Source organism: Vidua macroura, chromosome 4 (assembly GCF_024509145.1).
Source record: "Vidua macroura isolate BioBank_ID:100142 chromosome 4, ASM2450914v1, whole genome shotgun sequence".
Classification (NCBI taxonomy): Eukaryota; Metazoa; Chordata; class Aves; order Passeriformes; family Viduidae; genus Vidua; species Vidua macroura.
In genome coordinates this window covers 20,184,841-20,199,538 of record NC_071574.1, presented here as the reverse complement: position 1 = coordinate 20,199,538, position 14,698 = coordinate 20,184,841, and the positions used below count along the sequence as shown (strand labels likewise).

Here is a 14,698-nt window from a genome sequence, read left to right as displayed (position 1 = left end):
CATGTGATTTCAATTTCAGCATCAGGGCACAATTAAGCAGAAGCTGTGTGTGAGGCCAAGCTTGTGTTCACCACCTGGGTCTGTATAAACACAGCATCTGTGAAGTTCATGCAATTTTTACTTTAATACTTGGATATGACTCAGTTCACTATGGAAAACTTTTATCCATACCTAAATTCTAGAAGATTGTACAGTATAACAAAGCTAATGTCTAACATAAGGCCACATTTTGACTTGTTTTGGAGTGTGGCAGTGATCAGAACAGTCTGTTGCCCATAAGGAAAGTTTCCCTTCCTGAATATGTAGCAGAGTTGTCACCCACAGAAGGTATTGTAGTGCTGTTATAACACTGTGCATTTCAGGAGACCCTTTGTTTTACCATTCTTGCTTTCTTATTTTTCAAGGTTTTCATGGGAAGGCAAATTAATAGTATGAGAAAGGTTTGGGAAGTAGGGATGAGATCCAGAAGGAGCATGGAATCTGAAGATCTGGTAGAGAGGGAGTTAAAGCAGATTTAGCTGTGCCAGGTGGGGATAAACATGTTTTAAAGCTCTTGGCTGACTGTTAGTAACTGCTCAATCTGCTCAGGAAAAAGGTTACGGCATAAAGGTAAGAATGAAATGGCGCCCTTGGTGGCCAGGGTGAGCCTCAGGACAAACATGTACATTCCCTGAGGAAAACAGAGAAGTTGTGGTCTCTGAGCAGAAGTAGGAGTGAATTTTAGCTCCCACTGCTTGCTCACCCATGTAATTAAGTTGGCAGCAACAAAGAAAACTATATGCATATACTATATGCATACTATATGCATTTTTTCTTCTCTTCTTTTTCCTAGACTCTAGAAATGACATGCAGAAGGAAAGTTACTTGAAGGAACTCCTTAAAGAACTGCCTGATGCTCATTACAGCTTGCTGAAGTACCTGTGCCAGTTCCTGACAAAGGTTGCTGAACATCACGTAGAGAACAGGATGAATCTTTGCAATCTTGCCACTGTATTTGGACCAAACTGCTTTCAGTAAGTTGGGCTTTTTACTATGGCAGGCTGGCAGGTGACCAGAAATGTAGATGTCAGAAATCTACTTTGTCAGGGTGATCAGACGGAGGCAGTGACTGGGGCTCTGCTAAACTTCAGTGCTAAAGCTATGTTTGAGCCAAATGGAAGTAGAATTGCTCTCCCATTTCCTCTTGCTGTTTGCTAAACTGTTTATCAGTTTTGTATTGCTGTTTTGGTAGCAGAGCAGAAGTATAACAGTGAAAGGCCTTCAGACTGTATCAGTGCAAGGAGGCTTGTACTCATACTGGTTTCTTCCTTTGCTATCAGTTGATATGAGTGCTTCTCTCCAGAAGCCTTTGACAAAGGATCCTTGGTGGAAAAGGACTCTAATGCAGCACCCAGGTGCTATATAATTTCTAGAGATGGATACTTCATACTGTCTGCATGTTTGGCCTTGTGATCTGGTGTCTGCCCTCAGATGCCAATGATTGTGTTCTCTCTGTTCTAGTGTATTCAGAAACTGCTCTGGAGCTTGTGGGGATCCACTGCTCTCTTAAAACTCCTTACTGGGGTCAATAGCTTTACTGGGTTCTTTCACTGGGTGCAGTTTCTGGGTGCTTGTGCTGAAGACATGTATTATGTGCTGGTGGAGCTTGCAGCAGTAGCCAGAGCAGTTATTTCCAGATGCAAGAACACTCTAGAGTGAGAAGGTTTCTGTTGAGTCACTGCAGTAATACAGTGCAGCGTTAGCACCTTCACCTCTGCAATGAGCCCACTGGCTGGCATCCAAGATCTTTGACATGAGAGACACCTAAGCAGTTTAGTTCAGTCAACAGTCTTGAAATGTGTGTGATATCACCAAGAAGAGACAAGTGAGTTCCTTGTATCAATGTTGCATTTGTACCGATCTTTGTAAAACATCACTCTGGACTAACACTGAGTTGTCTAGTAAAACTCAGTCTTGTGAAGCAATTAATTTAATCTATCCCTCTTGGAAAGACGCAGCTTTCTTTAAAGAGAGAAAGTAGAAATTAGGTTCCTGTAATATGTTGAGACAGTTCCTTGTACCTGGGCTAGATGTTGCCTGCTGTCTTTTTAAGGAGCATATATTTTTCCACTGATTAGGGAGAGAACATGGAGGGATGAGACACTTAAACTAAAGCTTGTCCTAGTGACTACACAGCTGCCTTATCTTAAGATGTTGCTGGTGGATGATGAAGGTGAATTTCAGGATTAAAGCATTTGATATGTTAGTACAAAAAGATAAAGTATATTTTAAAAATGTTTTCCTCTCCAAAACAAAAAATGCTCTAAAGACTGTAGTATGCATGGGAATGCATGAATATGAGAATTACTGGAAGCACAAGACTGTGAATTTCTGACAAGGAAAAGCAAAACAACTTTTTAAACTTGCATTCATATGGGTAGTTTGGGAATTCCTGTCTAAATGTATTAGCAGAATTCAGAACAAAGAAAGTAATTAGAAGAATTTGAGTTCAATAGCTAAATCTCTGTGACTCAAGCTGCTATTGTGGCTCAAGTGGCTATTAGAATAATTTTTAGTTTACTCATCACTTCTTTCAGGAGAGTTTAAAAATTAGCTGTACATACTTTTTTGGTGTAGAATGCAGAGAATTGCAGGTCAGAATTGCAACTGGCGTTCCTAATATTAAACCAAGGTGTATGTGTTAAAAGTTCTATAGTTGTTGCCACAACTGATCTACGCTCCTAAGACAACATGGAAAAGATATAAGAGTTTTTGTAAGATACAGAGATGGAAACACCTCATTCCATTGCAGAAGACTGAGGAAGGCAGAGTTCACTGGAGGTGAAAAACCAAAGGCTCATGAGTCTGTATGTGAGCATAACCAGCCCAGCAGATGTGACACCTTGAAATAAACGCTCATGTGGCAAAAGAGGCATTGAAAGCAAGGCTTCACACTTACCAAAGGGCTAATGTGTTTTTAAAACACCCAAATAGGTTAGAATTAGGCATGTCGATTTTTATTTAAACTAAGTTTCACCATCTGGTATTTCAAGCTATGTGTTTCATCAGATCTGATCTTTTCAAGGCAGTTCATTCTTGTACTCCAGACAGAAACATTGTGAGCAACAGTTCAAATACCCTTTTCTCCTGTGTTAATGGATGCAGTCTTATATTGCTGGAACTGTGACTATCTGTACCAACAAAGATTTGATAGGGGGAGGAAAAAACTTGCAGTACTGTTTTTAGGTATTGGGCTTAACCAGTTGGTTGGCCAAGCATCCAGACGGAGATCCTCAGAACACATTTCGGAGCTACAGAGGAAGGCTGCCTGAAGCCTGCTTGGCAAGGGCTGTCTCTCTCTACTGGCTGCAGGTAGCCCATGGAGAAGCTGCAAAAATTAAATGTTGACAGGAGGCTGAAGTGATTGCTCCTCTCGCTTTGCATTGTTCAGAGCAGTGCATGGGGGGTTTCTCCACGACAAGGAAAGAAGGCTCAGCATCCAGCTTGTCAGCAATTACACTGCCAAAGCAGGGAGAACTGAGATTTTTCTGTCAGAAGTTCACACTCATGTCTAAAAGTAACGTCAGTTTGTGTAGTTAGCGCACAGTGTCAGAGAAGATAAAGCCCATCTGCTGGTAGTGAAGGACTTCTTTTGGCAAGGTATTTTTAGTGACAATTTAGCTACTTAAGCATAGTATCTCCTACTCCATAACAGAAGTTGTTTAACAGTTGAATAAATCATGCTGCTTGGCCACTTTCCAGATATTTAAATTTCATTTTAATTCCCTTAATCTCATTCTGTTTTTCTACATCATATCCTCTGTAATGTATCCCATCTCCTAAACCTTCAACCCTTATTGCTTTTATCTTATCCAGTACTTCCCCTGCTTCCTTACTGTCTGTTTGACAAACTGCACTAGTGCTTTTTCTAAGAAAGATTATCTTGTACTTTCTGTATTTCTAATGAATAGAAGGGAAAAAATGGCTGTTTGCATTCCTTATAATGAAGTGTGATGTAAGATACAAGAACATGCAAAGGGCAAGGTCAAACAGCTCAAAAAAAGATTTGATATTTGGTTCACTGTTTTCTCCCAACTTGGTTTGTTCAGATTTATTGTGATGGAAGGCAAAGGTCAAGTATATTGAGAAATACAGCCCTGGAGGAGCTTCAAGCACGAAGGAACAAAAATAGCTGTCTTTTCTGTCACTGGCCTAATCTATTATTAACATTTTATTAATTTATTTATTAATCTAGTATTAACATTTGCACTGTGATTACTCTTGGAGAAAGTTATTGTCCATTGACCTGAATTTCAGCTCCTGGAGAGACATAGCCTTAGTTAAGGCCTGCTATGTGGGCTCTGCTTGGCTCTAACAGCTTGTGCTGAAATGGAGAGGTTTTCTCTCCTCCTCTCTGTTCTCTAGGAGCTGGGTATCAGAGGAGCTGCAGCCCTTATCCTGTCCTTTGGTTGGCATGGTAAGACATGAGGTATAACAGCGTAATCAGAGGGATCGATTTGCACCATTTTTTGCAGCTCTCTCTCAATGATCTCTGTGGGTGGCCTCCATCATTCAAGCCCCAGTGAGCTTGGTTGTGTTTCATTCCAACAGAGATTAAATGTGTTGTGAGGGATTGCTCCATCCCCCCAAAAGTGGCTGGCAAATGCAGGTGTCTAGTTAAAATATTGGAATTAGATGCAGTTATTTATGTATGATGATTATGTAGCACGAAGGGTAACAAGAAAAGTATATTATCTTTCGATATGGAGAAAATGGTAGATTGTAGGGTAGATGTAGGTATTTCAGAGATGCTGAACTTGAAAGAATTAAAATCTGATCTGAAGTTATGCATGAATGTCTTACCTTGGTTTCTAGTAGCCTTGGAGCCTGCATGGCTTGGGTATACAAAGCTGAAGTGAAAGCAGAGGGGCTGAATTAATAGTCCTCAGTGAGTAATGTTGGCCTTTGGAGCATTATGTGGATGGGCTTTTTTTTCATGCAGTGCAGCCCCAATCCTGCATCAGTCTTCAAAACAAATGTGCATCCAGGATCAGGGGCAAACTGAGTACTGAATATTGTTGTTTAAACATGAATTCTTGCTAATTAGAGCATGCAGGCGTAACCTTTCATATAGAAAGTGTTCATATAGATTTTAAATACTGCATTTTCCAGCACTGTAAAGGATTTTTTTATAAGTATTCAGTATGCTGAAGCCTATAATGACAGTTTAAAATATCAATATAGCAAGGCTATAAATGTTCTCATCCATAATCATTAAATACTCATAAATATTTGAGCTCAGCAATACAGCTCAAATACAATCAAAAGGAGAGTTTTTGAAGAGCTTCCCCTTTGAAATATTTGGAGATGAGAGCAGTGCACTTTGTAAGGGGATATTAGGCTATGGACTGCCCTTTGTCCCCCTTCATATAGGTTGTGCTCTCTAAGATGCCTACTGTCACTGTAATTTTGTGATGAAAAATGGAGCTTTTGCTGAAGCAAAAGATTTTGCATATAAATGAAGTCAGTCAGTAAAGCCTTTGTGGCAGCATTGCTCTAGCTGCTTCCTGTTACCTGTGTTACCTGCATTTTACATTTTATTATTAATTATTATAATTTATTATGTGCTATTGTTTTATTATTATTTATTAGTGCTATTATTTTTTATGAATTATTTGTTATTTTGCAAGCAATGCTGATAGAACAGAATTACCGAGTTTACTTAAGCCAGCCAGGCTTAGAGAAAATAATCTGGAACAGATTTTAACAGGCAGGCAGGTACATGCCCCAGAGTTGATTCTCCAGTATCACAGGAGCTAAAACACTTCTGCAAAATCTCAGTAGTTGTATCTGTCATTGCATTTCACCCAGATTGGTGAGATGTAATCCTGCAAATGATGCAGAGTATGTAAATGAATCACACAGAGTGAGATGAACAACTGTCTCAAGTGAGTGTTGATGTATCTTCAGCTACTTATTAGACTGTGATCTTGCAGCAGAGTCTGCAGACATGAATATGTCCCTGTTTTCAGCTGCACCAGTTTGTGGACTGGTGTGTTAGGACAAATCCCTTTCATCACCTGAAGTGGACAAGTTATGGCCACGAGGTTGCATCTGTTACAGACACAGTGAAGTCCGCCTAGAGGCACAGAACATACTGCCTCGAGTTGTAACCTCTATAAATTACTGCAACTCTGCTCTCAAAATCTCCACTTGTGCTTGTTGAGGGACTCATGATGTACTAATCTGATGTACTAATCTGATGTACTAATGAAAATGTTTTGCCGGGGCTGGAGAAACAAAAAATCTATGCAGTGTTTCCTGTCCTTTGAGTCCCTTCATTTCTGGCAGGATTCCCTGGGCGAAAGGTAAGGTGTCTGTGGTGCTTCTCTACAAAAGGTACTGTACAAGCAGCAAAAGTAGTCTATAGAACATATAGCCCCCTGTGATTGTAAATTAGGATTACAGTGCTGTCATTCCATGCAAGCTGCTTCTGGAAAGCCACTTGGGGAAATGGTATTATGCATCTTTCATCTCAGACAGGGTGGGGTCAAGCACTGTTGGGAATTCATAATGAGATGACCCCTTAACATGGAAATCTCTGGTTCTTAGTTGTGACAGAGAAGTGTCAGCAGTTGCTGCCTGGGGAAATCAGTTCAGTGACCTCAGTTCAGCTCATTATAGACAGATTACTATGTCCCAGGTCCTCCTGGCCACTTGAAGCAAGTTTCCCAGGTGTGGTGGATGGTGACAGAGCTTTGTGGTGATGCCTGTCCTGTGCTACATGCAGTCATGTTTGTGTGTGTCACTGCACTGCTCTCAGTAGAGTCTGGAGGTTCACTGTCTGGAAAGCCCACTCTGTATTCAGCCTGTTACAACTTGTTTACAGAGACCCTGAGGTAAATTCATTTAACTAACTGCCTGAGATGTAAGGAATTCTTGCACAGTGAGTTAATCTGACCTCAGGTCACCTGACTTCTGAGTAAAAGCTGTGAGAGAGCCTTGCTGTAGTTTAACCCTTTGAGACAAGGATTCCTGAGCATCCCTGTGGAAAGAGACATGAACTCAGTCTGGAAAACCCAAAGAACATGTGGGTGTGGTCTGCATTGACAGGAGCTGCACTGGGTGGGCCAGCCATTCTGGTAGGACATTGTGCAGAAGTGTGAAATGCTGCTGGGTATCAGATTTTGAAATGAAGAGCTGACAGCCTGATCCGATTACCAAGTAATGTTTTGACAACTACTGCTTTTTCTACTTTAAAATTACTTCAGCAATAATTTCAGTTTTTAATATCCTGAAAAACTTGTGGTACTGATGTACCTTTGGTTGACCTTTTTATCTGTGGCAGATACTGTTAATGCTTATGCTTCATTTAGACAAGGCACATTTTTTCCAAATACTTAAAGTGGACATGCTGTGCTTTGATCACAGATCACTCAGAGCATCTCTCTGGGAAGGGCAGGTGTCTGGGGAATCTAAGGGAGGGGACACTAGGGAATTTGCTTCTGCTCTGCCTATGCTGTGTGTCTGCTGATGACTTTGCAAGCCACTGTGATAACCTCAGTGGGAGTTTCCCTGTTCAAATCGCTAAGATAGATCTGAACTTATCAACCCTTTTTCTTCTAGAAATAACTATAGAAATATCATGTTTATGGCACCCTTCTGGTGTTTGTGGTAGTGAAACTGATGCTTCTGGTGCTGCTACTGAAGTAATTTGTACATATGTGGCTGTAAGGGGATGAAGTCCTTCTGTTGAGGATTTTGTAACTGGAGTAAATTGTGTGTCTAACTCTCAAAGCCTCGCAGTTGTAATGCCTAATTAGCATGAAAATAGACATAAGGGAACCATGACTATGAACAGTTTTATACTGTGATGTTTTAACAAGATCTTCACAAATGATCATGAAAATTTTCCAAGGATTAGGGTGTGCATCAGGAAAGTGGAAGTGTGAGAGAATATTTTCTCACAGATCTGGCTTTTTTTAGTCAGTTGAAGTGACATTTGTAGATGTCATGACTTTTCAGAACGAGTAGAGCTGTAAAATGAATAGCAATAAAATGCTGTTTTTTTACACACATTTTCAGAAAAGTCTAGTCAAACTGGTAGATCATGCAGTGTGGCAGCAGATGGAGTTTACTTTGTATAAATAGGCAGGGTGGTGTGTGCTCAAAATATAAACTTATCTTCAGCTCAGCATATATTTGTTGAAAGGAAAATGTCACCATGGAGAGTTCATAGAGTGTAATAATCCTTATCGTGATTGAGGTCAAATAATAGCAATTATAGGAGAGATATATTAGAAACTTTGTTAAATATGCCTGTTTAAGTGGCAGGGAGGTGGCAATGAATAAAATATGTTAAATTTCCATTAAAATAAATAAATTCATGGTCCTTTGCTTAGTTACACTCAGAGAGAGGTGCTAAAAAAGACTGAAGCCACGAGCTTTAGCCTTGTGTTTTGCATATGTATCTCACCCTAATAATACAGAATTGTTCAAAATAGGATGTTGGATTTTTCACAGGTTTGATTTAATAAATTTTAACTGACAAGGTAGCGTGGGGAAGGAGGGCAAGAAAGTAATGGAATTGGGCAGAAATTAAGTACTGTTTTTGTGTTTTATGAAAACTTTATAGACTGGACTGTTTTTCAGCCAGATAGATTTTTTTTTGTATTAGCTGTTGCCAATAGGCAACTGTTGGCTGTACTTCCCAGCAGATGTGGCTTAGGTGAAAATTTTGCTATCTGGAGTCTTTATTTTGACTTGCACATGCTCTATTACATTTTCAGTCCTTTTCCTGGGAATAAGATTCATAGGGGTGCCGTTATTTAAGTTGTACCCTATTTTGGAGAAACAAATCAGGAAGGTAATAGTCAGGATTTGCCTCAGCTAGCAAGCAGGCAGGCTTTGCAACATGCCAACACTGGAGCACATCATTTAGCATGGCAAGAGGGGTTTCCTTCAATCGGGATAATTGCATGGGCCTACTGCATACATACACTTTCTTCAGGCCACTTACTAAGTTTTAGTGAATATGTGGCATTCTTCAAAGTGAATTGGCCTGAGCTTACATGCACATCCATCAATAGAAGTTGTCCCATTTGTTCTTCATTTCCACACTAAAGAAATCAATCAGCTGAGACTGACACATTTTTACAGTTGCCATTATTCTACAGTGTAAAATAATTCAATCCTTTAAAATTCAGGTCCTGCTATTCTAGCATGTATTAAATGTTGAAACGATAGCATTAAAGACTCTCTTCTGGAGTTTACAAAGATGTGTTCTGCTACAGTGGGTTACTCTCCCTGTTGACATGTACATGTATGAATAAAGCATTGAAAAGGATCAATAGCCCCTACAAAAAGGCACTTTTTGATGACAAGTTTCTGGGAGCATCAGCTTTCAGAGCCTTCTTGTTGAAATGTACATCTGGCCCCAATAAACTGCAGTTACAGTTTTAGGGTAGGTAGTTATTTGTAAATTTCAATTTACTCTTTGCAGTAAGCAGTGGTTTACTTTCAAGTTACATCCCTGTAAGATAGCTCAGAGGGAATTTATTTTGCTTTGGGGTTTGGGTTGTGTTTTCTTCTCACATAATGTCTTGTCTTCAGCCAAAAGGTACCTGAAACTTTTTTTTGGTTTTGGCTTCTCTGCCTCTTCACTCTAAATGTTTCCTGTATTTCATTACTCCTGATCATCAGTCTCTGCCACTTTTTAAGGTCTTTAGGAAATTCACATCTGTGAAGCCACTTTGTGGCTTACTGAGAAGACTGTGTCTGCTGGAAATACTGTACAATAGGTAACACTGAATGATTGCAGAAGAAGATTCCTCAGATATTGTACTTTTGCATTAAAATGGAATTTAAGTCAGTTTGGGGCCAATAAAATTGTCCAATAAAATGTGCAGAAAGTTTATCTTTCCAGCAGATGATCACTAGAAGCTTCAATGAATTATGAAGCTCTATTGCGAGTGACATGCATTTTTTGCTGCGTGAAAGAGTCGTGTGACATACGTAAGGAAACATGCAGATACATACATTATCTTCCCTCTTCTGTGTGCCTCTAAGATCTGTGGTAAGCTGCAAAGGGGGCCTGTTTCAAGAGAGAAAGAATCTACTTCATCAGCAGCCAAGTAGTTGGTTATTGTCCCAGAAAATGGAGCTTAGGAGCCACTTTTTGTATTAATCTTTTAGGCTCTTCTGCAGAAGGCAGCATCCATCTCCATGTTTTAGAAAGCCCTTTGAATTATGACCTTACTTTCAAAAGAAATGATAACTCAAAAGTTAGATTAAAAAATCTGGTGTACAGCATTGAGTCGTCTGAAGGCAAAGACCTTGTTTAATGTTCAGTGTTTTGCTTAGCATATGGGATTTCTTATTTTTTTCACTTATCCTTCTAGTGTCCCTTTGAGGTTATCAAAACAAGGTTTTGGAGGAATCTGACTCTTGAATTAACAGTTCAGAGCATCTAAATGCCTGAGCTGTCTCTCCTGTGGGTCATGAAACCCAACATACAGCAGAGTTGGTGGCACCTCATTTGGTGGCTGTCTCAATTCTATCCCTACCTGGATTCTGTGGAGAGGGTGGATCGGCCAACAGGTCTGGTATTTTATATCGATAAGAAAAACTGCAAGCAAACTGTGATAGTTGTTACCAACATAGGCACAGGCCTCCTTTCAAATTCAAAGTTTCCTGCGCCTGCCACCCAGCCTGTTTCCACAAATGAAATGTTACAGAGACCCTCTGCAGGACCTTTTGTATGTTGAGTCCCTGTAACACTCTGCATTGTCATCTCTCCAATTCTAGTGTGCCCTCTGGATTTGAAGCAATAAAGGAACAGGAGATCTGCAACAAGATAATGGCAAAAATGCTGGAAAATTACAATACTTTGTTTGAATTAGAAGGCTTGAAGAAGGACGAAGAAAAGCCTGTATGTGAAGAGCTAGCAAAAATAATTTTGGTAAAAGTGAGTATACCTAATATTTCATTTTCTCACAGCAAATCAATAATTCAGGCTTATTTCAAGCTTCAATTCAGATCTTTTAGAGAAGTGGAAGGCAGACTCTTGTAATAATGTTCTGTGTTGTTGATTGGTATGCAGTTTTCACACTGATTCTGCTGGTAGGCTAATTTTCATGACTGGTCTGGAAGTTCATTCTATTAAACATCTTATTCTTTGTTGGCTACACATTTATGCAAGAAATATATTCACTGAAATTTAAATGTTTTTAAATGAGGAGGCAGAATAATTCTAGGAAGTGTTCAGGGTTTCTGACATGGTTATAATTTATTGTGTACTTCAGTGATGATTAATTTTGGTACTCTCGGACAGTGTGAGGTTTCTAACCTTTGCCTTTGCATGAAGTTTGCCTGTCTCAAACATGCACCTGAGTTTAGAAGTCAGGTGTTCTGACTCAGCCATTTCTGAATGCACTTGAAGAGAAGCATTAAATAAGAGTTACTCTTCGAAGTAAGTACATTTGAGCTCTTAAAGTGATGTAGTTAGAGTATTACACCTTTGGTGGGAAGAGGGTTCATGTGTAACATCAAAGGATTCTAAAATTCAAAAGCTGATGAGTGGGGCAGCCAAAAGTGCCTTGTTCTGGCTTGTGCTGTCTCTACCACAGGAAGCAACCTCAAGTCTGTGCAGGAAATAGCTATGAGGATGGTTTGCAGTTGCCTCATTTTTTATTGTGTATTAACTGTGCTGATAGTTACTCTCTTACAGGGTGTGAATTCTTGAGTTTGGAAGGGTTGAACTATGTGCCTATTCTTGGTAGGGTTTTGCCCACTGATAAAATCACTTTAGCCTTCACTGTCTGGAATAGAAGTTGTTGGAAAACAAGTTATAATAATACAGTGTCTCTGACCTTGACAGAACAGGAAGTTTGGTGTGAGCCCAGGTTCTGCCATTCAGACGAAATCAGCTGATAACATCTCTGCCTTTGTGATGTATCACAGGAGGGTCTGCTGAATTGGTATAAGTTGGGCTCAGCTGCCTTTAGAAGGGTTGCTGGTTTTCTTACATGGTGAATCAGTGAGGAAGTATTTTGCTGTATTTAGTTGTCTTTTACCTGTTACTAGCACTCAGCTGAAATGCTTCTGTGGAAGGAGGTAGAATCACTGGTAGCTGTCCAGTGTCACAGTAATTTCTGGGTAGTGGAAGTGCTCTGCTTGGCCAGTGACAGTGATATTTAGCCACTGGTGGTCATTTCAGCAACAGAACTAGGAAAAGAACATATTTCAAAAAAAAAAAACAAAAAAAACCCAGGGCCCAGAAGAAAAGCTTCAGATGTATTTCCTTCTCCTTCAAGCCTCAGCCAGTTCCGAAAGTCAAGATAGTCTTTCAATTCTAAGGACTTAGTAATAATTGGAATTGCAAGAAGTTGGAGATCTGGGAAATTTCCCACAGCTGTTGAGGGATACAAGCTATCAAATTACATGATGACAATCAGAATTACTCCAAAAAAAAAAAAAATAAAAGATGTAATTACTCAAGTGAGATGGGAAGTATTGACCATTGCATTGCCTCGAGAGACAGTTGATTGACTGAGAGAGACATGCCTAAATACAAAGGTTCATGTTGTGTTTGCATCTTTGGACCTTGTGATATTTTCCAAATTCTGCTTGTAGCCTGCTGCAAAAATTTGACCTTGTTTGTTGTCCATCTAATTTGGGTGTGAACTTTCTAGTTTAATCAAGGCACATACTAAAACACAAAAAATACAATCATCTTACTTCATGTAGCAAGGGTACTAAGAAGGTTTTTTGAAATTTGTCAGGTGGCTCTATGAAAGGATGCTTCATATTATTCTTAAATGTTATATTTTTTGTATCCTAGCAAATATCCCCTATCCTAGTCAATTTGTATAATAGAGATGGTACACTTGAAGAGAAAACCAAGTGATAATGAGATTCAGTAGAGAAAAGTGATTGCCAAATTGCTAATGCATGAACCATTACATACAGTAGAAGGTGGTCTGTGTTATAGAAGAACAAATGCTTCAGAGAATTATTTGGCATGGCCTGTGTCACAGTGTCCAGAAAACAGCAAGCTGTTTGTAGGCAAAGTTACTGCTTCTGGAAAAGCCATTGATATATCTGCAGGTAGGTGGGTAGAAATTTTCCAAATAATCCTATTGTAAGGATTGAAGAATGTAGGATGCTTAGGACAGTGCTCTCATAAACTTAGGCCCTGTTGATTTTAAGGGTATTGCATTCAAGCATGAATGATGGTGGGATGGGGGAGTGAATGGCAAGCAAAGTGAAGAAACTGTAGACTTGCCTTTTACCAAACTCATATGCATTTATTTGACTTTTTTTAGCTTCTGTTTTGGGAACAGCAAGAGGGTGAGGAGAGATTTAGATGACCTCATTCACTTCCTTGTCGGGTATTCCATCATCCTTCCCCCACATCCCTGACTGTATTGCCAGCGCTTCACCCTGAGTCACTACACTGCTACCTTTCCCATGATTGCCTTCACTCTCACTTCACTTCCTCACTTGCCTTCACTTCCTCACTTTTCCATGTTTATGTTTTTCTCTGAATTCCCACAGCCCTGTCCCACTATTCTTGTTGTCAAATGAAAACAAGAATATGTGGATCATTAGATGAAGTCATGGAAGCATCAAGCTTCTCTTGGAGCAGTGTACTGGAAAGGAAAAACAGCTCCAGTGGAGCAAGTTGCATCTTGTTTACTGTGTTGGTCATATCTAGGGGAAATCAACAATGCTGCAGGCTTCCAGAAGAAGCAAGAGCATTTGAATCAGGCACAGACTGTGGCAACTTAAAAAAATGTATGTTTTAAGGAGGCTGAAAATTAGTTGGTGTTAGAGATGGGGAAAAAGACGTGATTTTGTAGGGCTGTTGATAGTTGAACTACCATTCTTGTTGTACATGCACTGAGGAGGCACGGGACCACCTTAATCCCAGTTATATTTCTTCTTTCAAAGGTTGCTCAGTCATTGGGAAGGACAAGTTGTGCCAGGTAAAAGGGATTTCTTAGCTTCTTTTCTTTCTCAGTGGATCATAATTCAGAAAATAAGGCAGCTGGAAATCTCTGCAAGTTGCATTTCAGTCCCTGCTTTGTTCCCAGGGCTGTAAAGCCTCCTCTTGCTCATTGCTCAGGCGTATTGTAATATTATAATTGGAAGTTATGGAAAGTGTTTCTTTGGAAACATCTACATATTTTTTAAAGTACAATTTTAGCAAAAAAAAAAAATTGTCTTAGAATAGTTTCTCTTTCAGTGGGAAATTGGACTGTCAGGTTCATGACACCTTGCCTCTAAGGATTTTGTTCCACCTATTAGAATGATACCAGATGATTATCCAGTTTGGTGGCCAGTAGGTGGAAGTATAACATGTGCTTTCTTCAGAAATATATCTATATCTGGAAATGTCTTATAATAGAAGAATTATGGGGTTTGATTTATTGTTTTTTTTTTAATTCTGAAATAAACTGGAGTTTATTGGAGTCTACAGGTCTCATTTCCAGTCAGCTATTACTGCAGTTCTTAACCCAAGCTTTACTTTAATTTCCTAAGTCAGTAAGAGTCTCAGTCTGTTGATCAGTCGGCTCTGCTAGTTAGAGAGAAATGGCTGAAGTGGGTTGAACGTTCTGATTAGGTGCTTGCTCTGTGGTCACATTGTCAGGATCATAAATACCTGGTTTTTATTAGGCAGTGTTGTGTGTAAACAGTTAATTTTCTGATAGTACAT

General features: G+C 39.6%; 1 protein-coding gene across 3 annotated transcripts in view; it reads left to right on the top strand.

Moving 5' to 3' along the window:
• The window catches only part of FAM13A (family with sequence similarity 13 member A), a 131,486-nt gene that overhangs the window by 18,374 nt on the left and 98,414 nt on the right, over positions 1-14,698 (top strand). For all 3 annotated transcript variants that reach the window (XM_053974872.1, XM_053974874.1, XM_053974873.1), the window contains exons 4-5: positions 833-1,013; positions 10,786-10,945. In XM_053974872.1, the coding sequence (XP_053830847.1) occupies positions 833-1,013; positions 10,786-10,945 (341 nt within the window). The remainder of the gene's footprint in view (positions 1-832; positions 1,014-10,785; positions 10,946-14,698) is intronic.